We start from the raw sequence: 24,742 nt of genomic DNA on the forward strand, positions 1-24,742 counted from the left end.
CTTTGCGCCTGGTTTAAAATAGGGCCCCATTAGACTAATAGATCCTCATTAAGTGTACAGGTCAGGAATAAGCATGCGTCACTGATTTGTCTTTAAAAGCAAAGATTCCCTTACACACACACACACAAAGCATACTTGAAGTTAATATTATGACGTAAACTTAAGTAAAGTTCAATGTACTAGTAGTATACTTGTAAGTGCACTATCTCAACACTTAAAACTTTTCTGTGTACTTGTCAGTATAAGCAAAGTGTACTTAAGTATAATTATGTTTAAAGCATACTCGCCGGTTTTTGGTTTAAAATAAGTATACTAATGGCACACTTGAATAAAGTACTTCTTTGTAAGGGTTGGTAAGCCCAGGGCAAATCCAAAGTGGATTCCTGAATGCAGGAGAAGTCATTTGACCCACACACTTTGATGAAGAGCTCGCTATCTCCGGCTGCTGAAGGTCTGTCATGGTCATGTAGAAGCTTTACAACTCAAGCAACAGCCGGTTCAACGACGCTGTCTAATGTGCCTTGTGTAATGGTTGTATTTCCAAGCTGTCCATGCATAACCATGTTTGCTTTGCATTGCATATGCATGATGTGATGGTTCGAACACTAACAGACCAACATGTCACACAACTCGGGTGGAGGCTGGTTACTGCTTTACTGCTTCTCAGCCAAGCTGCGGCATGATCAGATTACTTTTCCCGCAACCAAATCTAGAAGAAGAAAAGGAACACCACCAGCTGTGCAGCTAGTGCAACATGTAGTGAAACAAACACTTGGCACAGTTTATAACGGCTGACATGACATGAATAGTGAATTTGGTAGCAGTGGTGTAACGTATAGCAGCAGCTCGTCACCCGTCCCCCTCAAGTTGTGCTCATTTTTGAGGTTAGCTGGCGTGATGTGACGAATTAAAAACCTGCACACCTCTGACCGCATGTTCGACCTCCGTTATAATGGAAAGAAAACCACAAAGTAGAATGGGCTCATCACTTGCGAGATGCTGCTTTAACCTTCCTCAATGATAGGGGGCATAAACAGTCGTCACCTGGTTGCCATGGTCTTCATATAGTTTCTGTTGGCTTTAAGAAGCCACACAATGCAACCCGAATATTACAGCAGTCAAGATGACCCCAACCCCCCCCCCTTACCTTTGGATAGAAACACGCATGCTTTCCACTTCTGCTTAAATAGAGGGAGTTTCGATCTAACACGTGGAACAAGGAAGAAAGTAAACTCTGAACACAACATGACCAGACAGTCTGAACTTGCACCTTTTTCATGAGATGGAAGTGAAAGTTCTACTCATTTTCCACCAGCAGTTCCAGGTTTTCTACTTTTCTTATCACATTCACTTGGCATGTACCGCCAGGAACGATGGGGTATTTGACGCAGACCAAGTGCAATGGCTCCTATCACCCAAGACATCTGATATGATACTTGATATATAGGGGCTTCGTGGTTCTAGCTGAAGGACATGTATAATATTGTAGCGAATTCGGGGGGCGGTCCGAGATACCGTCGCCACAGCCGGGACGCGAACCCGTATCTCCTGCACCGCAAGCGACAACGTTAACCAGTCGACTAAAGGGTCCGTTAGTCAAGGACCAACGTGTCTACTTATCCTACCCCCCTCCTTCGGGAAGCGCGTGCCCGCGCTTAAGCATATCAGCTCCTTGACGCCTCAGGGCGCATGCGCTTCCGATGGCCTTACGGTCGCTCCATCCCACTTCTGACACCAATGTAGCGAATTCGGGGGACAACGCAACCACAGGAACTGCCGCGGCCGGGACGCGAACCCGTATCGCCCGCACCGCAGGAGGCATCGCTAACCGCTCGACTAAAGGGTCAGATCCGCGAGCCAGCGGCCAGCGTGTCTTCTTATCCATGCACGTTACAATATTGTAAACTACTAATAAGACCTGACCCTTTAGCCGAGCGGTTAGTGATGTGGCCTTGTGGTGCAGTACACCCGTATCGAATCCCGCACCGGGCAAGAAAGTAACCGGTGTGGAGTTAGAAAACAACGAGACAGGAGACGTGAGAGTAGACGTAGTCGAGGTAGTTTACTAGCTCCAACTTAGCATGTCATACATATGACGACACTGAACTGACTGTGAACCGGAAGCGGAAGTGCATTATCTGACCCCTCGCCTCTTCCCTTAAAGGTACACCGTCCTCTTAAGTGAATGTCTCTCGATATATAGATGTGGGTCACCACACCGGTTACAATATTGTTTAGAAATTAAACCCATTAGTTTCCCTTGCAGAGCAGAACGATTGCTCGGCTCCCTCAAACGCCGATCCATTCACACACCCCAACACAGAACTTGCACGAAAGAAAGACGCCACTACACCTTCACCCATCAATTCTGGACATCAAACCACTTTATTAAACCACGGCCAGTTCTGAGCAGCTCATACATGCTCGGCCTCTGCGTGTGAAACCGCATCAGACGCTCCGCGTGGCTTTCCTCGCCATCAGCAAGCCAGCCGAGTCTGTCGGGTCTGAAACGGCGGGGGGCGGGGCCAGCCGGGGGGGCGGGGCCAGCCGGCGTGCAGACGCCTCGGCAGGGGGGTGGGGCGATACCGGATCGAACTCCGGATCGTTCGATACGGTCTTCACGGTTCGAGACGCTCCCCATATCGCGAGATCGTGCGTTGTCAGCAGTAGAACGACCGGGATTTCACGCCTACCTAAAACGACCACGGGCGGTCAAAATGACGGCCGGTTTTTAAACTCTGCATTGCGTCAAGATAAATACCCAGCTGAGATACGCACGCATTGCATGTGTTAGTGTGTCTGTTATGAAACGACTGACACCGAAATTTGACATTTTAACAACTTTAACACTGCAGCGGATTCAGGAGGCAGCCGGGACGTGAACCCGGGTCTCCCGCACCACAGGCGACTACGGTAACCAGCCGACTAAAGGGTCTGACCCGTTAGCCCAGGGCTAGTCAGTCTCGCTACACTACTGGTTTTCAAACAATTTAAAATGGCCGCCGTCCAACGCCTGCAAACACCGCAGCGCCTCGGGGGCGGTCACGGCGCGTCTGTACTCACACATGTTGGGACATAACGCCTGAAAAACAAACCGGAAAACACACGCTGCTAATCTTAACACACGGAACCACGCCTATAAAACCCGGAACTGAACGTTGCGACGGAAATGACGTAACAACACACGTGACATGACGCGCAAATTACACGAGGTCATTTTGACCGCTCATGGTCGTTTTAGGTAGATCTTGTAACTTTTTTTAACGCAATTGATCTAAAACACATTTTAATGCAAATATATGCAATTTTAGGGGCGTTCGGGGAGCGGCAGGTCTGTATCTTTTTTTTATTTCACAAAGTTATTAAACTTTGAAAATCCAAAACGGTCAAAAGGACTGCCTTGGTCGCTCTAGTGGTTTTTAGTTTCAAGTTTTAAAGTAAAGCAACACGAAAAGGAAAGATGGCACAAAATGTTGCTGGAACTTTTGCACTGGCATTATGTCTGACTACGTGTCTTGATAATGCCAACATGTTGGGCCCGATTCTTCAAATAAATGCTCACCAAGGCGTCCACTGTGTCGTACCGAATCCACATCCTGATCCTGAACCGGGACACGTATCGAACCGTGAACTTTGTGGATCGTCCCACCCCTACTGAAGAGCATTTTGAGAAAGCTGACTTACTGTGACATTAACCACCATGTAAGCATCTGAAAGACTTGAGGCTGGAAATCAGAAATCAGAAAGTGCCCCCCCCCCCCCGATGATGTGAGTGACATATTTTGGGATAGGCCATCCAGAAGTTCTCCAAATTTAGGTTTGCAATTTAGTGGGGTTGTCTTGTGGTTCATAAGGCTCGGGATAGGATTTATTTTTAACAAACTCTCTCAGCTATCTTGTACTCAACATGTCAGAATGCGATACTGTCCAGGGGGGAAAAAAAACTGTATGAATATGAAAAACAAAAAAAGCAGCTTTACTCAAACACCTTGTGTGAGAGCCTGGGGTATCTGAAAAAGAGATGGTAGTCAAATCAGAAATGCAATGCGACACCTTGAAATCGTGCTTCGTAAACCAGACCCGCCTGGGAGCACGGGTCAGCAGATCAGCTTCATCTGGTTTTCAGTTCTGCTCTTTCACAAAGCGTGGAGTACACAAAAGGAAAGCTGAACAAAAATTGCGATTATCTCTCTTTATGATGTGGCTCCCAGAAAGTGTTGCGAAAATGTTATGATTGCAATCCATTAAACGCAGCCAAAACCCTTTGCAAGGAAAAACCAAACACACACTTTTACACACAATCCATGTACTGGGAATCTGAAACCAGATTCCCTGGGGGAGCAGCTTAAAATTCGATCTTCTATCCCCTGACGCCCTCCATCTCAAGTGTGGTCTGGGGAAAAACAGCAGAGGCCAAAAGGCGTAGCGGGACTTGCTGGTCTGCACTCTGGTGTCGAGGTGGAGTAGCATAGCTACTGAAATTGTCTGTGGTTGTGGGGCCATTGGATCAGGCATGTCTACGTTATGGTCCCAATCCTATCTGCTGGGTTAAAAAAGTGCGCCAGGTCCCGACAACAGTAACCTTACGGTACCGCATGTTGGCCCTGAGGAACGTCTACGTGGCCTGGGGGCAGATCATGGTGTGGGGGAGAATGGGGGAGGCCCTGCTGGGACAAGTCATGAGTCTGAGCAATTTCCTTGTGGTCCACCTGCTGGAGTGTATCCTGATGGTCTTGAGGTACCGGCTGATGGTCCTGGGAGAGGGCTTGGTAACCAGGAGGTAACTCGTTGTCAACACCATGCAGCTCTGGAACACCATTTCCTTTAGGTGGAAGAAAAGACACTAAGCTTAGAAGAAAAACAAAAATAATTTCAGAAGTGTTCCGTAGTGTGAAACGGTGCCGATCGACTCACTCACCCTGTATCTCCGGAGGAGGTTCTACTTTCTGCGTTTTCAGCCGTTCCATATGTTCCACTGCCTGGAAACAACACATTTACATGGTCATACCCGATAACCGAGTAGGTGAGTATTTCTTCAGAGAGGGGCGTGACAGTTACACATTCTGAGTTTTTTGGGATCTTCACTAGAGTCCACATGGATGCTCTTTAGGAACACCTTGATGCGAACTGCGTACTCACGATCCTGAAAGTGGCTGCTCCAAAACTGTTTGCTTTTTGTGTCCTTTGCATAAGAAAGGCCGCGTGTTGGCTCCAGCACAACTCTCTGACATTGACACAGATTTACAAAACTAATGAAATTAGGCTGAGGTGTTTAAAAAGTCTCGGGTGTGTAAAACCCAACGTGTGTGTAAAAACCAACTTCACATCAGTTATGACCTTATTGTGAGCTTCTGCGCAGCAGCTACTACAGTTAAGAGTACTGCCTTAGGTAAAAAACAAACAAAAAAAACATTACAAGTACAACATAAAGGCCCAGACACACCAAACTGACACCAGAGAACCAGCGGCGACGAAGGCTGACTGTTGCGTCGCCTGCGTCTGGGCCAAAAAGTAGCACCTGAACACACTGCAAAGACTACAGCCGACGGCCAGCTCGCATGTACATTCTGCGCCTGCGTGAGAGGAGGAAGCCGTGAAATGTTCAGGTCAGGTGAAGAGGAAGAATGAGAGGAGCCGTCTGTGTGTGGCCTCTTGACTTGGTCGTTTGCTTGCTTTCGTAACTTCCGTTTCTCCTCTCGTGCACTGATTCGCTAAGCTGAACAGCCAATCAGAGTGATCTCTCGCCGCTGATTCAACATGCTGAATCGGCCGAAAAGCTGCTGACAGGGGTCCGACTAGTGCCAACGGGGCGGGACACACCGCAAAAACTAGGGCCACAGATGCTCACCGACAGCCCGACATTGGCCGACCGTTGGCCTGGTGTGTCACGGCCTTAATGGATGTCAACATTCAGACCTAATTAGCAACAGGCTTGTTGTTACCAACAGAGTATAATCTAATAAAAGAGTTCATTCCAGACTACAAGTGAAATACTCTTCAAAATGAGCAATGTTCTACGAAGTGATTTTTTAGGGGGCAGAGGTGACAATCGTAGAGGTTGTTCTGAATGCTTTTAACTGGAGATGGCCTCCAACGGTTCTCAACCCACCAAAAAACTCACATCGAAAGCGACATGGCAAATGACCTCTGCCCCTTTCACCTCCAAATAGCCCTTCAGAGGTATGACAATGGAGTCTAATGGAGAGAAAAAAAATCCCTTTTTAAAATGTTACTGTGTATCTGCTACCCCATCATATTTACCCCAGAAAGTGAAATGCAGGGCAGCCAAATCAAAATGTACACTCCTCTATCTGTGTAGGATTCTGGTCGATTGTTAATGACCCGTTTGGCTTGTATGTAAATAACCGGCTGTGAAATCTGTGGCTTTGGTTGGTTGGCTACATCCATCATTACTGTATAGTGCCTACCATCCTTATTCAGTAACCTGAGGTGGTTAATGGGCCACTCCCTACCTGCTGCAGCTCCATCTTCTGTGCATTGAGCTGTTCCTGTTGTCTCTCCAGCTCCTCTCTCTGTTTCTGGAGGTCAACTGCTTTCTGATTGAGATCCTGCTCTTGCTGGACAAGGTGCTCCTCAAACTCCCTCATCTCCTCATCTGTGTAGGCCTGGTTCTGCTCCAAGGTCTGGGGGGAAACAGGGTGGGTGTGAATTCTTGATTATAATCCAAATTCTTTGGACAAAATATTTTAGGATTAAAGCATTTTTGACTGCGAGACCTCCCAACTGTCTGGCTCGAGAAATTCCTTTTTCTTCGTAGCGACCAGGAACTCGTCTAAGGAGACCAGTCTGTCCTTGTTGGAATCCACCTAGCAGAGAACAGCAGCAGACTTTGGTGTGAGATCACTGACGGTTTGTCATAAAATTCCTTGACATAAAGCTCAAGGCAGCTTTTTAAACATTCGTGAGTGTAGTTCACCTCATTCATAACATGCTCTCTCATACGCAGCCTCTCCTCCTCCATCTCTACCATATCATCCTCTTCGTTGGTGGGGTCATATATCTTCTCCAGCTGAAAGGAGAGAAACTGCGTCATTGCCAATTCCTACTACTGCCATGGAAATATCCTTCACTGCACTCGAGGTTGGGATTGAATGTCAAGGACACTGAAGGCCATTACTATATCACATTTGGTTGGACACTTATCAAAACGGAGACCCGATGGTCATGGCACTGTATCTCTAACCACCGGGCTACACTGACACTTATAGAAATGGAAGAGCTGTGATATTACCTCCTTGGTAAACAGTGCTTCCAGTTCCTGTTCATCAAAGAAGCCATCTCCATTGGTATCTGCACCATCAGGGCAAAGCAACACAAACAACATGAAAAATGAATGGATAACTGCTAGGTGGTCTGCAAATACACCACCCACTTCAGTACGTGAAACACAAAGTCATACACGGCTTTGGAAAACAGGCATTACTTGCCCTGGTCTTACACAGGAGGGCTTACCGTGCAGGTTGAAGAATGTCTTGGGGTCAAAATCTTCAGGGTCCAAACCGTCAGCTTCCTCCCAAACCTCCTTCAGCTGATTCTGGCTACCCTGTTGCACAGTAACAAATGTACATTTTATTTGTTGTTAGCCAATTTATAATAAGCCTCGCTTTGAAGTGTATAAGGTTCATACACCTAAAGTAAACGAGAGTACAAGAAGACCTGATCCTGTTATGTAGGAAGGGCATTGCTTTATTTGTGGTCGCCTCACTGAGATTGAACTTGGACCTTACACGTCAGCCAAACAGCCCAGCTCAGAGAGACCACGGCCCCGTCTGAGGTTTAAAAAAAATGCCAGAATCTGTGGAAATTTGTTGGGAGGGTCTACGGGTATCAAACCACGGCCTGCAGTTTTGTTTTTCCTTTTACCTTTGAGAGTATCTCAGTCTACTGGAGGGGCTGCCCTGCCCATAGACTACAACACTCATAACTCCCCACTCACCTCTGCTGACGTTACAGAGAGCAGAAAAGATGCAACACTTCAGCTGTAAAAGTCTCTTGGTGCATGCTCAATAATCCAGGAAATCACAGAAAGTTGAATCAGTTCATTTGGACACGTTTATTTTTTTTGGATTCCCCCTTTTCTCCTCAATTGTACCCGGCCAATTACCCCACTCTTCCGAGCCGTCCCAGTTGCTGCTCCACCCCCTCTGTGGATCCAGGGAGGGCTGCAGACTACCACATGCCTCCTTTGATACATGTGGAGTCACCAGCTGCTTCTTTTCACCTGACAGTGAGGAGTTTCACCAGGGGGTCGGTAGCGCATGGGAGGTTCACGCTATTCCCCCGTTTCCCCTCCCTGCTGAACAGGCGCCCTGACCGACCAGAGGAGGCGCTAGTGCAGCGACCAGGACACATACCCACATCCGGCTTCCCACCCGCAGACACGGCCAATTGTGTCTGTAGGGACGCCCGACCAAGCCAGAGGTAACACGGGGATTCAAACCGCCAATCCCCATGTTGGTAGGCAACGGGATAGACCACTACACTACCCGGACGCCCGACACAATGTTTACTGAGAGAAACATTTCATCACTCATCTAAGTGACTTCAGTCTCAAATGACTGCAGGTGTCCCCACCCTTATAAACCATGCAGTGGCATAACGACCCAAACCAACGACCGGATTCATATGCCAATTTCCTTGTTGTCCTTCTCCTCTCTTTGATTGGCTGGTGCTCTGTTTGGGCGTCTTCCTGGCTTTGACAAACGCCCAGTTAGGATAACCACACTTAACCAGGGCCTGTTTAATGTGGGATTTCTCTCCTTCTCCGGCTGCTGTGTCGGTGGAGACGTTGTCAGTTGGTGGTACAGCGCGCTGATGACTCAGTTTGTGCTCCAGTGGATGATGAGAGTCAAACCTTAAGTACTGATCAGTATGTGTTGGTTTACGGTAAACATCAACAATCAAATGTCCCCCATCACCAATTTCAATTTCACAGTGTAAGAAGACTACCCTGTCATGTTCCACATCCTCCCTGGTGAACTTGATGTGGTGTCCACAGAGTTAATTGGTCGGTGAAATGTGCTACATCCTGAGATTTAATTTTAACCCAGGTGTCGTCCACAAATCTGAACCAATGGTGTCTCTGGATAGGACCTCCTATCCAGGGACACCACCTAGCCCAGTGTTTCTCAACCCAGTCCTCAAGGAACCCCTATCCTGCATATTTTCTTTGCAACAATGAATAGGTACCGGTTTGTAGTTATTCAACCAATCAGCAATGAATTTTGTCAGATGTTGCACACTTTGCATAATTAAGTGCTGCGAGATGATTGGTCGAGTAAGTACAAGCAGGGCTACCTATGCAGGGTTACAATGAAAATCTGCAGGATAGGGTTTCCTTGAGGACTGGGTTGAGAAACACTGACCTAGCCATTGGTTCAGATGTGTTGATGCCCTCTCACTCTCATTCAAAACACCAAGACATGTTGTAGCTGGAGCCCTGTTTGTCATAGTTGTCAGAGTCCCACAGTTTTTTGGTGTTCATAGAAGGGCAGTGGGTTTCAAATTTCTCCTCCTTTCTCCGAGCCTTCCTTAATTTGTGCTTGAGTTCTTTCTGAATATTCCTCATGGCTAACAAGAACCTTGTACCTAAAAGATTTTTTTATTCTGAACCGTGCACTTTTATTTTCCTTGAAAATATAGAGTTTGTTGTTTGGGTAGTTAGTTGTTGACTTTGGGGTTTACAGATTAATGGTATGTGCTACCTCTTCTAAGTCCAGGCTATGAAAGAGGTCCCAGTTGGTACAGGAGAAGCAGCCTTTTAAAGGTACCATCACTGTTCCAAACATATACAGTTTGTACCTGTGGTTTACTGCTCTTAAGCAGGGGTTTGTAGGTGAGAAGGAAATGGACGGCGTTATGGTCAGAGGTCCCTACCGGGGGTTTAGCCTTCGCTGCGTAGGCATCTTTAATATTGCCACAGCATTTGTCCAGAATTCTTTTGCCTCCAGTATTGGAGTCTACATATTGCCTGAATCCAAGCAGCGCAGCTTCAAGCTTGCAATGGTTAAAATCCCTGACAATAAAGCAAGGCGCTGCAGGGGGAGTTCCAGTTTCCTGTGAACACCGTCAGCTATCGTAGTAGTTTCATTATAAAATATTCAACCCCAGAATTAACGGTTGATAAATTTGAGACTGATTTCATGAGACGGACTGACAACCCTGCTGCACCCACACTACTCCGGACAACACTCGAGTCGACAGCAACCATGGAGGCAAGAAAGAGCCCCAGAGAAGGTTGAATCAGGTCATCTGGACACAACTTTTACTGACGGAAACTTTTCATCGCTCAACTACGTGACATCTTCAGTCTAAACTGACTGCAGGTATCCCACCCTTATAAACAATACAGTACAATACAGTGCCTAACGACCGAAACCAATGACCAGTTTCATATGCAAATATGGCTGTGACCATTGAGCATGTGTCCTATTCACACAGGATCAGGCATTGTTGCAACCACAGCGTTGTAAGATTTCATTCGATTTTGAGATGCTCTATTGATCCCCGTGGGGAAATTCTGCTCTGCATTTAACCCATCCTAGCTGTTTAGCTAGGAGCAGTGGGCAGCTGCTGTGCAGCACTCGGGGACCAACTCCAGTTCATCTTGCCATGCTTCGGTCAGGGACACAGACAGGAGTATGAACCCTAACATGCATGTCTTTCTGATGGTTGTGGTGGTGGGGGGGACCGGAGCACCCGGAGGAAACCCTGGAGGAAACATGCAAACTCCACACAGAGGATGACCCAGGATGACCCCAAGGTTGGACAACCCTGGGGTTCGAACCCAGGACCTTCTTGCTGTGAGGCGAACAACGACTGAAACCAACGACCAGTTTCATGATGGTTGAAACTGGTCAGTAAACGCTGTGTCCAGATGAACTGATTCAACCTTCCTTGATTTTCTTACCTGGATTATTGAGCATGCACCAAGACACCAATTCTACAAACTACCTATAAAACTACACAACTATATATAAAACTATATATAACTATACAACTATATATATATAACTAGAAAATCAAACAAAAACTGTAAAAAAAAAAGCACCATCAAATTATTAAACTACTGAAAAATACAAAAATATGTAACTCGGGTCTGCCTCTCTCTTTCGATGTCTCCTGCTCAAATACTCCTCTCCTCAGCGGAAGAATATGAATGTTTTTTACTTATGTAGATGGAGGAAGGGCGTAGCCACGGGGTGGTGACTCTGTCACATCACAAAACCAAGCCTATGACAATCCATGGTTGTACTATCCATCCATTATCCGAACCGCTTAGCTTTCTCTCAAGGTTGCAGGGATGCTGGAGCTTATCCCAGCAGTCATTGGGCGGCAGGCAGGGAGACATCCTGGACAAGTCGCCAGACCATCACACAGGGCCCACACACACACACACATACATACACACATCTAGGGACCATTTAGTGTGGCTGATTCACCTGACCTACATGTCTTCGGACTGTGGGAGGAAATCAGAGCCCCCGGAGGAAACCCACACAGACACGGGGAGAACATGCAAACTCCACACAGAGGACGACCCGGGATGACCCCCAAGGTTGGACTACCCCGGGGCTCGAACCCAAAACCTTCTTGCTGTGAGGCGACCGTGCTAACCACTGCGCCACCGTGCTGCCAGTGGTTGTAATAACACAGTTATAACCACAGAAGCAGCACTCAGCTTAAATTCACTGCTTTGCATATAAACTTACCACAAAAAGTAAGGAAATGTGTGTTTGGTAGATGATGTCTTTGTTGTAACAATGCTTCTCGGCAATAAATCTTATATCAGGCCGCTGACTGTCAGCACCTGGGGTACCAGAAGCTCAAAACAAGAGTCAATAGCAACAGCAAAATAAGCTGTTTGGCACTGGCAGAGAAGATTTGGCAAATGTTTCATGGGCGCAACCCACATACCCAGCTCTGCTGCTCATCCCACAAATGCATGTTCCTTACAAATGTGGCACCATTTAAAAGGCAGATAAACAGGCTTTCCAACGGTATTAAGATTTACTGCCAAGAAGCATTGTTACAACAAAGACATCATCTACCTAACACACATTTCCTTACGTTTTGTGCTAAGTATAGATTGTATATATCACGCTACTATGGTATTAAGTCAGAATACATTGTTTTAGCGTTGTGTAGGCCTTTAAACTTGGACACAGTGGGGGGGGGGGTGAAGTTTTTCTGGCTATAGGCTGGATCTCCTTCTTCTGGCTCGTTCCCTGTTTCTCAGGGGTCGCCACAGCGGATTTTATAGTTTCCATCAGTACCATGTGGGGGCACAGCACCAACGACAGCTGCTGTTAACCCGGGCCTCGACCGATCCGGTACGGTCTTGTCAATCCGCATAATGATTTGGCAAAATGTTACGTCGGATGCCCTTCCTGACACAACAACCACTAACCCTGTGGACAGAGTACAGTGCTGGACGCCATCCCAGGATTCATGGACTTGTGTCCATGCCTGTCACCTGTCGCTGTAGGCTGGATCTAACAGGACCAAAACACAGTTTACACCGTGTGTGTGCGTGTGTGTGTGTGTGTACCTATTATCAGACTTACAGGGTGGTTGACTTTCGGGTGGTCTGCGTGTTTCTTCTTCATCTCTTCGTAATGCTCCTCCTCTCTCCTCCTCTCCTCCTCATCTAGCGTCTTCAGGTGTTCCCGTCTGTCGTGCTCCTTCATCATCTCGTACCTCTTGAACTCCTCATGTCTCTCCTTGTCGTAGTTCTCCAGGTCATTAGTGGCCTTTGAGAATGAAATGTAAATGCAGACTTCTTCTTGGCGTTGTTGTGATCAGTATGACTCGCCGTGCAGGGAGTTCTACTTAAACTGTTTGCTTTGTACAAGTGGACAGTCAAACTTGTCTTCATAGTTCTTAGTAACACACAGAACTTACGGATTTGATGAGCCGGTCCAGGTCCTCAACTTCAAATGTGTGTGGGTTCATGTGGTTTAGGTACTCGAACTGTTTCAGGAGTGCCTGGTGATCCACAGCCACATCTGCTCAGTGGAGAGTTATTCACATTAATCTCACACCACAGACGACAACCCACGTCCACCCCAAGTCACGTTCAACTCACACGCCGTCTGCTGCTGCTGGACTGGCTGTGTGTTGCTGCTGTCAGATGTACTGATATCTGCATCACACCACACCACAACAGCCTGGTGATGTGAAGGGCTTCAGGTTTTTTTTGTGGAATTTTTTCCCTTTTTTCTCCCAGTTGTATCCGGCCAATTACCCCACTCTTCTGAGCCATCCCGGTCGCTGCTCCACCCCCACTGCCGATCCAAGGAGGGCTGCAGACTACCACATGCCTCCTCCTATACATGTGGAGTCAACAGCCACTTCTTTTGACCTGACAGTGAGGCGTTTCACCAGGGGGACATAGTGCGTGGGAGGATCACGCTATTCCCCCCAGTTCCCCCTCCCCCCTGAACAGGCACCCCGACCAACCAGAGGAGGTGCTAGTGCAGCGACCAGGACACATACCCACATCCGGCTTCCCACCTGCAGACACGGCCAATTGTGTTTGTTGGGATGTCCGACCAAACTGGAGGCAACACGGGGATTCAAACCGGTGATCCCTGTGTTGGTAGGCAACGGAATAGACCACCACACCACCCGGACGCCCAAATGAGGGTCATTTTCAATCATGACTATATCAAGGCCTGCAGTGTGAATGTGCAGTACATGATTAAGTACTATTGATTTGAAATAAAAAGTGTCAGGCACTTTTCACAAGGCGGCATACATACATACATACATACATACATACATACATACATACATACATACATACATACATACATACATACATACATACATACATACATACATACATACATACACTACCGTTCAAAAGTTTGGGATCACCCAAACAATTTCATGTTTTCCATGAAAAGTCACACTTATTCACCACCATATGTTGTGAAATGAATAGAAAATAGAGTCAAGACATTGACAAGGTTAGAAATAATGATTTGTATTTGAAATAAGATTTTTTTTACATCAAACTTTGCTTTCGTCAAAGAATCCTCCATTTGCAGCAATTACAGCATTGCAGACCTTTGGCATTCTAGCTGTTAATTTGTTGAGGTAATCTGGAGAAATTGCACCCCACGCTTCCAGAAGCAGCTCCCACAAGTTGGATTGGTTGGATGGGCACTTCTTTGAGCAGATTGAGTTTCTGGAGCATCACATTTGTGGGGTCAATTAAACGCTCAAAATGGCCAGAAAAAGAGAACTTTCATCTGAAACTCGACAGTCTATTCTTGTTCTTAGAAATGAAGGCTATTCCATGCGAGAAATTGCTAAGAAATTGAAGATTTCCTACACCGGTGTGTACTACTCCCTTCAGAGGACAGCACAAACAGGCTCTAACAGGTACTATTTAATGAAGATGCCAGTTGGGGACCTGTGAGGCCTCTGTTTCTCAAACTAGAGACTCTAATGTACTTATCTTCTTGCTCAGTTGTGCAACGCGGCCTCCCACTTCTTTTTCTACTCTGGTTAGAGCCTGTTTGTGCTGTCCTCTGAAGGGAGTAGTACACACCGGTGTAGGAAATCTTCAATTTCTTAGCAATTTCTCGCATGGAATAGCCTTCATTTCTAAGAACAAGAATAGACTGTCGAGTTTCAGATGAAAGTTCTCTTTTTCTGGCCATTTTGAGCGTTTAATTGACCCCACAAATGTGATGCTCCAGAAACTCAATCTGCTCAAAGAAGTGCCCATCCAACCAATCCAACTTGTGGGAGCTGCTTCTGGAAGCGTGGGGTGCAATTTCTCCAGATTACCTCAACAAATTAACAGCTAGAATGCCAAAGGTCTGCAATGCTGTAATTGCTGCAAATGGAGGATTCTTTGACGAAAGCAAAGTTTGATGTAAAAAAAATCTTATTTCAAATACAAATCATTATTTCTAACCTTGTCAATGTCTTGACTCTATTTTCTATTCATTTCACAACATATGGTGGTGAATAAGTGTGACTTTTCATGGAAAACACAAAATTGTTTGGGTGATCCCAAACTTTTGAACGGTAGTGTACATACATACATACATACATACATACATACATACATACATACATACATAGTACATGCATACATGCATACATACATACCGTTCCCCCCCTCCAGGTCCTGCTTGGCTTTAATCAGTGTCCGCAGTCGGTTCACCTCCTGCCTTTTCAGCTCGTCCAGTTTTGTTCTGACGTGATGGCTGACAAAGTCCAACTCTTTGGCCAGCTTCCCTTGCTGAAAGACACATCCGTTATGATGCAATAGTTATCATTGAACACTAGGGGTACAAAGCTCCGTGTTCCTTAAATCTCCATACACTGGAATGAGTAACATCTCCAGTTACTGGCATGAGCTACATACAATACACATCCATCACATACACACAGATGTTGGAATGATTTTACCCAGTATGGGCTGACAAAATAAACACAGGTCAAAGGTGAGCTGGAGAAAATATAACTGCTCATTGTACACTTGTCTCCTTGTCAAATCAGATTAACAAGGTAATCTCAAGTGTTTATGTACATTTATATTGCAAATGGCCGACTGAGAATGTAAGGCGAGTTTAGAAAGCAAGATGTATTTTATATCCACTGCCCTCAGTGGATAACCTGCATTTAAAAAAATTTTTTTTTTTACTACTTTATTAATTTCCCATGGAAATCTGAATGGAAATCCATATGTTGTGGTTTGGAGACAGCGGCACTGATGAAAAGACAGGAGGTGGAGCTGGAGGTGTCAGAGGTGAAGATGATAAGATTTTCATTGGGAGTGATGAAGAAGGACAGGATTAGGAACGAGTATATTAGAGGGACAGCTCAGGTTGGACGGTTTGGAGACAAAGCAAGAGAGGCAAGATTGAGATGGTTTGGACATGTGTGGAGGAGAGATGCTGGGTATATTGGGAGAAGGATGCTGAATATGGAGCTACCAGGGAAGAGGAGAAGAGGAAGGCCAAAGAGGAGGTTTATGGATATGGTGACATGCAGGTGGCTGGTGTGACAGAGGAAGATGCAGAAGACAGGAAGAGATGGAAACGGATGATCCACTGTGGCGCCCCCTAACGCAAGCAGCCGAACGTAGTAGTAGTAGTAGTAGTAGATTAATCCCCCATGGGAAATTCTTTCTCTGCATTTAACCCATTCTAGCTGTGTAGCTAGGAGCAGTGGGCAGCTGCCATGCAGCACCCGGGGACCAACTCCAGTTCGTCTTGCCATGCCTCGGTCAGGGGCACAGACAGGAGTGTTAACCCTAACATGCATGTCTTTTTGATAGTGGGGGAAACTGGAGCACCTGCAGGAAACCCACCGCAGACATGGGGAGAACATGCAAACGCCACACAGAGGACGACCTGGGATAACAACCAAGGTTGGATAACCCTGGGGTTCGAACCCAGGACCTTCTTGCTGTGAGGCGACAGCGCTAACCACTGAGCCACCATACCACCAGGTGGAATGACGGGAGTGCAGTTTGACAGCGGGGATTTTCAACTGCCATCCATTATCCATTATCCAAGGTGCTTATCCCAATCGGGGCTGTGGGAAGCTGGAGCCTATCCCAGCAGTCACTGGGTGGTAGGCAGGGAGACACCCTGTACAGGCCGCCAGGCCATCACAGGGCCCACACATTCACACCTAGGGACAATTTAGTACGGCCGAGTCACCTGACCTACATGTCTTTGGACCGTGGGAGGAAACTGGAGCACCCGGAGGAAACCCACGTAGACACGAGGAAGACATGCAAACTCCACACAGAGGACAACCAGGGACGACCCCCAAGGTTGGACTACCCCGGGACAGTCCAACCTTGGGGGTCATCCCCCAACTGTGCTCCAGTCAATCCACATGCCAAATGTCTGCTCTCTGGCCAACAAAATGGACAAACTGCTGCTTCTAAACGGACAAAACAAGGACTCTTACAGGTCTGCCGCCCTGTGCCTCACTGAAACCTGGATTAGCACATACTGAACAGTACACTTCATCTGCCGCAGGTCCAACTCCTCCAAGCGGACCATGAAACGGAGCTATCAGGGAAAAAAAAAACGGGGAAGGTGGGGGGCAGCATATGCTTCTATATAAACGAAGGTTGGTGTACGGATGTCACAGTGTTGAAGACATTATGCAGCCCTCACTCAGAGACCTTTTTCACTGACTGTAGACTATTTCATTCACCGCGGGAATTTTCATCATTTATTCTGGTCGCTGTCTATATCCCACCCCGGGCCTGTGTTAAAGAGGCGTTAAAACACCTGGCTGATCAAATTACAAACATGAAGCGCAAATATCCAGACTCCCTTACTCATTATCCTTGAGGATTTTAACAGAGCAAAACTCAGCCACGAGCTGCCAAAATACAGACAGCATGTTAAATGTCCCACCAGAGACAAAAACACTCTGGATCCTTGCTACACAATATTAAAGGACGCTTATCACTCTGTCCCCCGTGCAGCCCTGGGACTCTCTGATCACTGTCTGGTTCATCTCTCAACCTACAGACAGAAACTGAAATCTACGAAGCCTGTGGTTAAAACTGATGAAATGGACCAATGAGTCAAAACTGGAGCTTCAGGCCTGCCTGGACTGCACTGACTGGAGTGTTTTTGAGGCGGCATCTACAGACCTGGATTAACTTACTGACACTGTGGCATCTTACATCAGCTTTTGAGAGGACATGTGTGCCCATCAAAACTTTCTGTACCTTCAACAACAATGAGCCCTGGCTCACAGCAAAACTCAGGCAGCTTCATCAGGCCAAAGAGGAGGCCAAGCCAGAAATACACTCACAAAGGAGATCAGAGTGGCAAAAAGGAGCTACTCTGAAAAGCTGAAACAGGTTTTCTGCCAACGACCCAGCATCTGTCTGGAGAGGTTTTAAAGACATCACCAACTACAGGAGACCATCCCCCCACAATACAGAAAACCATCAACTGGCTGACGATCTAAACAGGTTTTACTGCAGGTTTGATAAGCGCACTTCACACCCCTCAGCCTCTCTGGTCACCACACAATCAACTGCACCCCTGCCAGCCCCTCACCGACGACCCCCCACCCGTACTCAGGATCTGTGTTGAGGACAGGCGCCAGCTCTTCCAGAGACAGAAGACCAGGAAGGTACTGGGCCTGGATAGCATGTCACCTTCCTGTCTGAAAGTCTGTGCTGACTAGCTGGCCCCCATTTTCACACTGATCTTCAACAGATCACTGCAGCTGTTTGAAGTCCCACACTGCTCCAAGAGCTCCACTATCATCCTGGTCCCCAAGAAACCCCCTATCACAGGATTAAATGACTACAGGCCGATTGCCCTTATGTCTGTGGTCATGAAATCCTTTGACAGACTGGTATTGCCCCACCTGAAGGAAATCACAGGCCCCCTGCTCGGCCCCCTGCAGTTTGCCTACAAACTGGGACACATGGGATACATGCAAGGGTCGTTTGTGGGCTTCAGCTCAGCGTTCAACACCATCATCCCAGATATCCTCCACTCCAAACTCACCCAGCTCACTGTACCAGCCCCCTACCAGTGGATTAAAAACTTCCTGACAGACAGGAGACAGCAGGGGAGGATGGGGGAAAAATCACATCCAGCACCTGGACGATCAGCACTGGCGCCCCTCAGTGATGTGTGCTCTCCCCCTGTACTCTTCTCCCTCTATACAAATGACTGCATCTCATGAGACCTGCCTGTTAAACTCCTGAAGTTTGCGGACAACAAATCCATCATTAGCTTTATCTGGGATGGTGACGAGTCTGCATATAGATGGGAGGTTGATCAGCTGGCCCTCTGGTGCAGCCATAACAACCTGGAGCTGAACACACTCAAAACAGGGGAGATGTTGGCCCATCCGGGCGCCTGCAGCCAAGCAACCGAAAGCATTCTCCCTATGTGTCCTTCACGGCCTGAAGGTGATGCAATCCATGCGAGGCTTCAGCGTGTAAAATAGCGAGAGCAGCCGACACGAGTTTGAAGGAAGCTGGTGTTACGACTATCTCCTTCCAGTGGAAACGTGAGCCAGGGGAGTTATTCGACACGAGTTCTGGCCATATGCCATTGGATTAATCGGGTGGGATAAGGGGAAAAACTAGAAATAAATTTGAAGAAAAAAAAAAAACAGTGGAGATGACAGTCGACTTCAGGAGGAGCCCCCCAACACTACCCTCCCCCCCTTCACCATACTCAACAGCATGGTGTCTGCGGTGAAAACCTACAGATTTCTGGGTTCCACAATCTCCCAGGGCCTAAGGTGGACATCCAACATAGACACAATCATCAAAAAGGCCCAGCAGAGGATGTACTTTCTCTGCCAGCTCAAGAAGTCCAACCTGCCTCACGAACTGCTGATTCCATTCTACTCTGCAATAATCCAGTCTGTTCTCTGCACATCCATCACTGTCTGAGTTGGATCGGCCACCAAACAGGACAGGGACAGACTACAATGGACAGCTGAGTCTTCAGAGAAAGTCAGTGGTGCCAACCTGCCCTCCAGTCAGGACTTATACACCTCCAGAGACAGGCAGGCAACATCACTGCAGACCCATCACACCCTGGTCACAACCTATTCCAACTCTTCCCCTCTGGTAGGCGCTAGAGAGTACTGCACACCAAAACACTACTACTACTACTACTACTACTACTACTATTATTATTTTTGGCTGCTCCCGTTAGGGGTCGCCACAGCGGATCATCTGTTCCCATCTCTTCCTGTCCTCTGCATCTTCCTCTGTCACACCAGCCACCTGCATGTCCTCCCTCACCACATCCATAAACCTCCTCTTCTCCTCTTCCCTGGCAGCTCCATATTCAGCATCCTTCTCCCAATATACCCAGCATCTCTCCTCCACACATGTCCAAACCATCTCAATCTTGTCTCTCTTGCTTTGTCTCCAAACCGTCCAACCTGAGCTGTCTCCAAACTGTACACCAAAACAACAAGATAGAAAAACAGTTTCTTCCCACGGGCTGTCATTCAAATGAACGCTTATCATTGTCAGATAAAGCCAATCATTTTGCATATACTGTAAAATGTCTGTATACTTTATACTAGTATATAGTATATAAGTATACTTATATACTTTTTACATACACTCTGTCATGTCCATCTACCTCAGGGATGTATGTAAGTAACCTGCTAACATCTATTTCAGCATCTCTGATATATTCTTTGCATCACTGCACTTTATTGCCTCTTATTTCGCCTGTCCTTGTGTATACATCTGAAGATGGTTGTGTTGTTATTCTATGTTAAGTACATTGTGGGAGCCATGAAAGCGGAGTGAAATTCCACGTGCGTGCAAACGTACATGGCCAATAAACCCGAATCTGTTTCTGAATGTACCTCTCAGTGGGGTTGGCAATGTAGACCCACAGTCCTAATTCACAGATAAGATTTAAAACAGCAAATGGAATACCTTTATGTCTTCCATGTCTGTGTTGTGGAGCTTCTCTCTGAAGTGCTGATCTTTTTCCAGAAAATCGATGACTTCCCTCAGGTAGCGGTCATAGTGCAGTCCAGTGTCCTGTCATGTGAAATGAAATCAGCAACATATCTTAAATGCTCTATTTAATGCTCCTCAATGACCATCATCCATACTTTGCCATATTAGGTACAACTTTAAGGCCACAATATGTTTTGATTTTACTTATGTTTCTTATTCCTCTTACTATCAGAAACTATTAATATGAATACTATTGGTTCTACAGACCTAAAACTGACCTCTGTATTACACCATGTGCTTAACAGATTAATCAAAACATCTGCTCATCAAATACTGTTGGCCAAGATGCTCAGATGTGAACGATTACTATCATTTTAACATCTAGCAGTGCTTTTTCTCCTAACTGCCACATACTGTGGCTGCTCTGTGGTGAACATGCACAGCATAGACAAAACTGATTTTATATGCATGCTCCTTTACAAGCAGGAATCTGCCCCCTCCCCATAAAAAGAAGAAATAAATAATCTACCATTCTGCCTCTTAAATCAGTCAACAAGTGAATATCTTTATCACTTCAAATCCAGAAAGTCAAGGCCCTAATGTGTGAATTTACAAAGACAGCAAACCTAGAGCCGTTCTGTCAAATAATTAGCTGGGAGTTGTCACTCTTGTTTCCAACATCAATTATAACTGTACAATGTGACTTTTGATGACAGCAACAAAAAGCTTTGGCTCCATGTCCGGCTGTTTTATATGCCATTTGCTCAAGTTCACAGATGGTGGTTAGACTGGCTACCATTGTGAGGATAACACACTACGTTAGGCTAGTAAAACACAGTAGGGAGAGACATCAAACACTTTGGTTTTACCACACTCGCAGCGGGTTCTTCAGCTTTTTGCTCTGGCTCCTTGACCTTCGTCTTGTCCATGCTGATAGGTACTGCCTCTAGACATAACAGCTGGATCGCCAGTACCAGCCAGCAGCTGGTCACAAAGACCTGACTCCAACACATCTGAAAATAAAATAACAGGAAATGGTCTTTCAATAATTACACTTTGTGTACCTACTTTCAGTCTGTATCTCCACTAAGTGTACAAGACATTGGAGATGGTCTCTTAATATGGAGTTGCACCCCATTTGCCATGAGAACAGCCTCAGGGCCTGATTTCTTTGGGCTTGGAAGGACTCAACCAGGGATTTAAATGTGTACAAGGACGCTGGTCCACCAAGTAGGTTGAGCTGGCTGGTGGTTGATCTGTACCCCAAATAGGATCATCACACCCCACAATTGTTCCACTGCTTTGGGATTTAATGACTCAAGAGGGGATGGCATCGCATAATGTTATTGGAACCATGTTTCTAGATTTCTAGATGACTATTTCCTCTATTTCTATTTAGAAATATTAGCAATAATAAGAATATTTCTAAATATTCTTAACGTTTTGAAATAAAGCATTACTCTGCTTAAAAGCACACATTTGTAGATGGCTACACTGTTGTCATGAAGGGACGCACCTACTTGGCAGTGACATTCAGATATGCGTGGCATATATGCATGGCATTACCATGTTGCTATATTTCTATTAAGGGGAACACTGTGTGGCATGAAGAAACATGTACACAATCAACCTTCAATACTGACATAATGAAGGATAGTACGGATTCATTTAATTGTCTCCACACACTAGTCCTTCCATCGGTGTGAAACAGCGAGAAGGTAAAGATTTTTCAATCCTCCAGTTTCCACTGCTCCATTCTCCTTACCCCACTGCAACCCAGGTTTCTATTTGGTGAAATAAACAGAACTTTAAGGCCACTGGCTGCCATACCCCACTCATTTTAATAGAGCTATGCCTACTAGCAAATTTTTAATTAATCTTACAACAGATGTGGTGTTGGGCAGTCATTTGATTCACTATAGATGGTCTGTTCCATCCATCCATCCATTAGCCAAGCTGCTTATCCCAATTGGGGTCGCGGGGATGCTGGAGCCTATCCCAGCAGTCATTGGGCGGCAGGCGGGGAGACACCCTGGACAGGCCGCCAGCCCATCACAGGGCTAGATGGTCTGTTGCCCTGCACAATTTGGGTCAGCCATATTTGATCTCTTATCAATAAGCTGGCCCTGTGATAGCCTAGCAGCCTGTCCAGGGTGTCTCCCCGCCTGCCACCCAATGACTGCTGGGATAGGCTCCAGCATCCCCGCGACCCTGAGCGCAGGAAAAGCGGTTTGGATAATGGATGGATGGATGGATCAATAAGTTGTATTCAAACAATGGCCTTGTAGTTGGCTGGACGTCACTGGAGTTGTGGACTATTCCAGCTATACATGGGACACTGCTGTGTGGGGGAAACCAGTAAGCATGTCAGTGCTAGATAGACGCATGTCAGTGCTAGATGCATAAGCCTACGTAGCACGCTTACTATCACTTCCCCATTCATGTAAAATGAAATCTCGGTCTTGCGCAAGCCCCCAAACGCACACAAGCCAAAGTCCAGCCACGACTTGTCTCCCTCCGGCTCATCTGCACCGACTGGAGTAGGTTAAGAGAGATTAATAGGCGAGAGTACCTAGGCATCGGGGGGTTTACACACACTTTCCCCTGGTAAGTATGTAAAGGAGAAGCTCCCTAGATTTTAGTGCACATAGCACTTTAGGAGGAGGACCTGAATGAGGTCAGTCCCGGCAACCATGAGCTGGCTGTCCTATGACTAACGTGCAGTTTATTGATGTTGACTGTGTAATACATCACATCTCGTGTAATTATGAGCCATAGTTAGCTCAGGCTGTCAGTCAGTCAGGCTATCTGTCAGTCAGTCAGTCAGTCAGTCAGTCAGTCTGTCTGTCTGTCTGTCTGTCTGTCTGTCTGTCTGTCTGTCTGTCTGTCTGTCAGTCAGTCTGTCTGTCCCTCCCTCTTCCAGGCCACGGGGTGACGTTCTGTCATTGGCCGTAGCGGTAAGGGATAGCCAGTAATTCGCCTCGGCGGTGACTATTGACAGAAAAGGACGATGGAGGAAAGAAACGCGCGCCCCGACAAAACAAACGTTAACATTACTCGGCCTCGACGCAAAGCCCGGCATCGGATCTGGAGCGGCGACGCGGTAATATGATGTTGCGGTACTTACTTTGTCACGCACCCCACACGTACTCCCCTTCTCCCTTCAGACGGTCTTTCAATTAGGGAGGAAGCCGAAACCAGTTGGCTAGCGAGCCGGGGCGGGGGTAGGTTGTCCACGCGTTGTGATTGGACGGCGCTCTCAAGACCCGCCTTCTGTAACGTGTCGTTTCAGTTGCGATGATATTTTTTTCCAGCTGTCTGTCAAACTGGGTTAGCACGTTGCGTTGCACCGAATCATCGTACGTGGCGAGATGAGCTCACCGCAGGTGGGCGGTTCCTTTAAAGCAGCCGGAGCAGGTGGCCTACTGTCAAGCGCGCCGCGGCGCGTGTGATGCGGGAGGACAAAGGTCAAAGGATCAAGTCCGAGAGGCGGGAACGGGGGTTGGAATCTCACGGGGATACTGGGAACAGAGGGAGAGGGGATTAAAATCCCCAGGAAGGCACTATTTACTTTCTTAGGGTTTTTTTAAAAAAAATTTTATTTAAACGACACATTTACAACAACAAGGCAAACATTACAACCGAGAACTTTCCATCCTCTAGATTCTAGAGCAGTGTTTCTCAACCGGGGGTCCGCGGACCCCTAGTGGTCCGTGGTGTAATTGCAAGGGGTCCGTGAAAATAAAATATCTTTAAAAAAAAAAGATCCTATGACATTTATAGAAATAGGATTATTTCTTCAAATGTGACTGAGACCTTTATCCACCTAAACTATAAAGGGTAACAGGACTTTTTTCTCTAATTACATCTGTTTCACAAGTGTAATTTATTGTATTTTAATTAAGAGATCTCGCTCCCGTTTGCATTGTTAAAAGTTACTGCATAAAAATCCTGTTTTTACATATATCTGAAAGTTACTGAATACATATTCTGTTTTGTTACATATATCTGAAAGTTACTGAATACATATTCTGTTTTGTTACACATATCTGAAAGTTACTGAATACATATTCTGTTTTGTTACATATATCTGAAAGTTACTGCATAAGAATTCTGTTTTGTTACATATATCTGAAAGTTACTGCATAAGAATTCTGTTTTGTTAACTATATCTAAGTTACAACTGAAAGCTCTTATTTTTGCCCCAAAGAGTGAATAAATGCTATAATGCAATTTAAAATGCAGTTTCTACTGTTTCTA

The 24,742-nt window shown here is 46.4% G+C and overlaps 1 protein-coding gene across 1 annotated transcript; it reads right to left on the reverse strand.

Annotated features, from left to right (window-relative positions):
- Window positions 1-2,670: 2,670 nt before the first annotated feature.
- nucb2a (nucleobindin 2a) lies at window positions 2,671-23,698 on the reverse strand. Its single transcript, XM_056278159.1, has 13 exons — window positions 23,610-23,698; window positions 21,352-21,495; window positions 20,456-20,563; window positions 15,151-15,283; window positions 12,925-13,028; window positions 12,588-12,773; window positions 7,474-7,564; window positions 7,253-7,311; window positions 6,938-7,030; window positions 6,738-6,827; window positions 6,474-6,644; window positions 4,919-4,979; window positions 2,671-4,822 (listed from the first exon to the last, which is right to left on the reverse strand). Exons 2-13 carry the CDS (start codon window positions 21,493-21,495, stop codon window positions 4,584-4,586), a joined length of 1,479 nt encoding a protein of 492 aa, XP_056134134.1. The 5' UTR covers window positions 23,610-23,698; the 3' UTR covers window positions 2,671-4,583.
- Between the last annotated feature and the right edge of the window lie 1,044 nt (window positions 23,699-24,742).

This window comes from Lampris incognitus, chromosome 4 (genome assembly GCF_029633865.1).
Source record: "Lampris incognitus isolate fLamInc1 chromosome 4, fLamInc1.hap2, whole genome shotgun sequence".
Classification (NCBI taxonomy): Eukaryota; Metazoa; Chordata; class Actinopteri; order Lampriformes; family Lampridae; genus Lampris; species Lampris incognitus.

What these genes read in the sequence shown, in the direction of transcription:
- nucb2a (XM_056278159.1), bottom strand. Translation starts at nt 21,495, where the DNA reads ATGTGTTGGAGTCAGGTCTTTGTGACCAGCTGCTGGCTGGTACTGGCG. An exon ending in AAGCACTGTTTACCAAGGAG is followed by an intron (nt 7,031 to 7,252) that starts GTAATATCACAG and finishes CTCTCCTTTCAG; the next exon opens with CTGGAGAAGATATATGACCC. An exon ending in TCGAGCCAGACAGTTGGGAG is followed by an intron (nt 6,645 to 6,737) that starts GTCTCGCAGTCA and finishes GTTTCCCCCCAG; the next exon opens with ACCTTGGAGCAGAACCAGGC.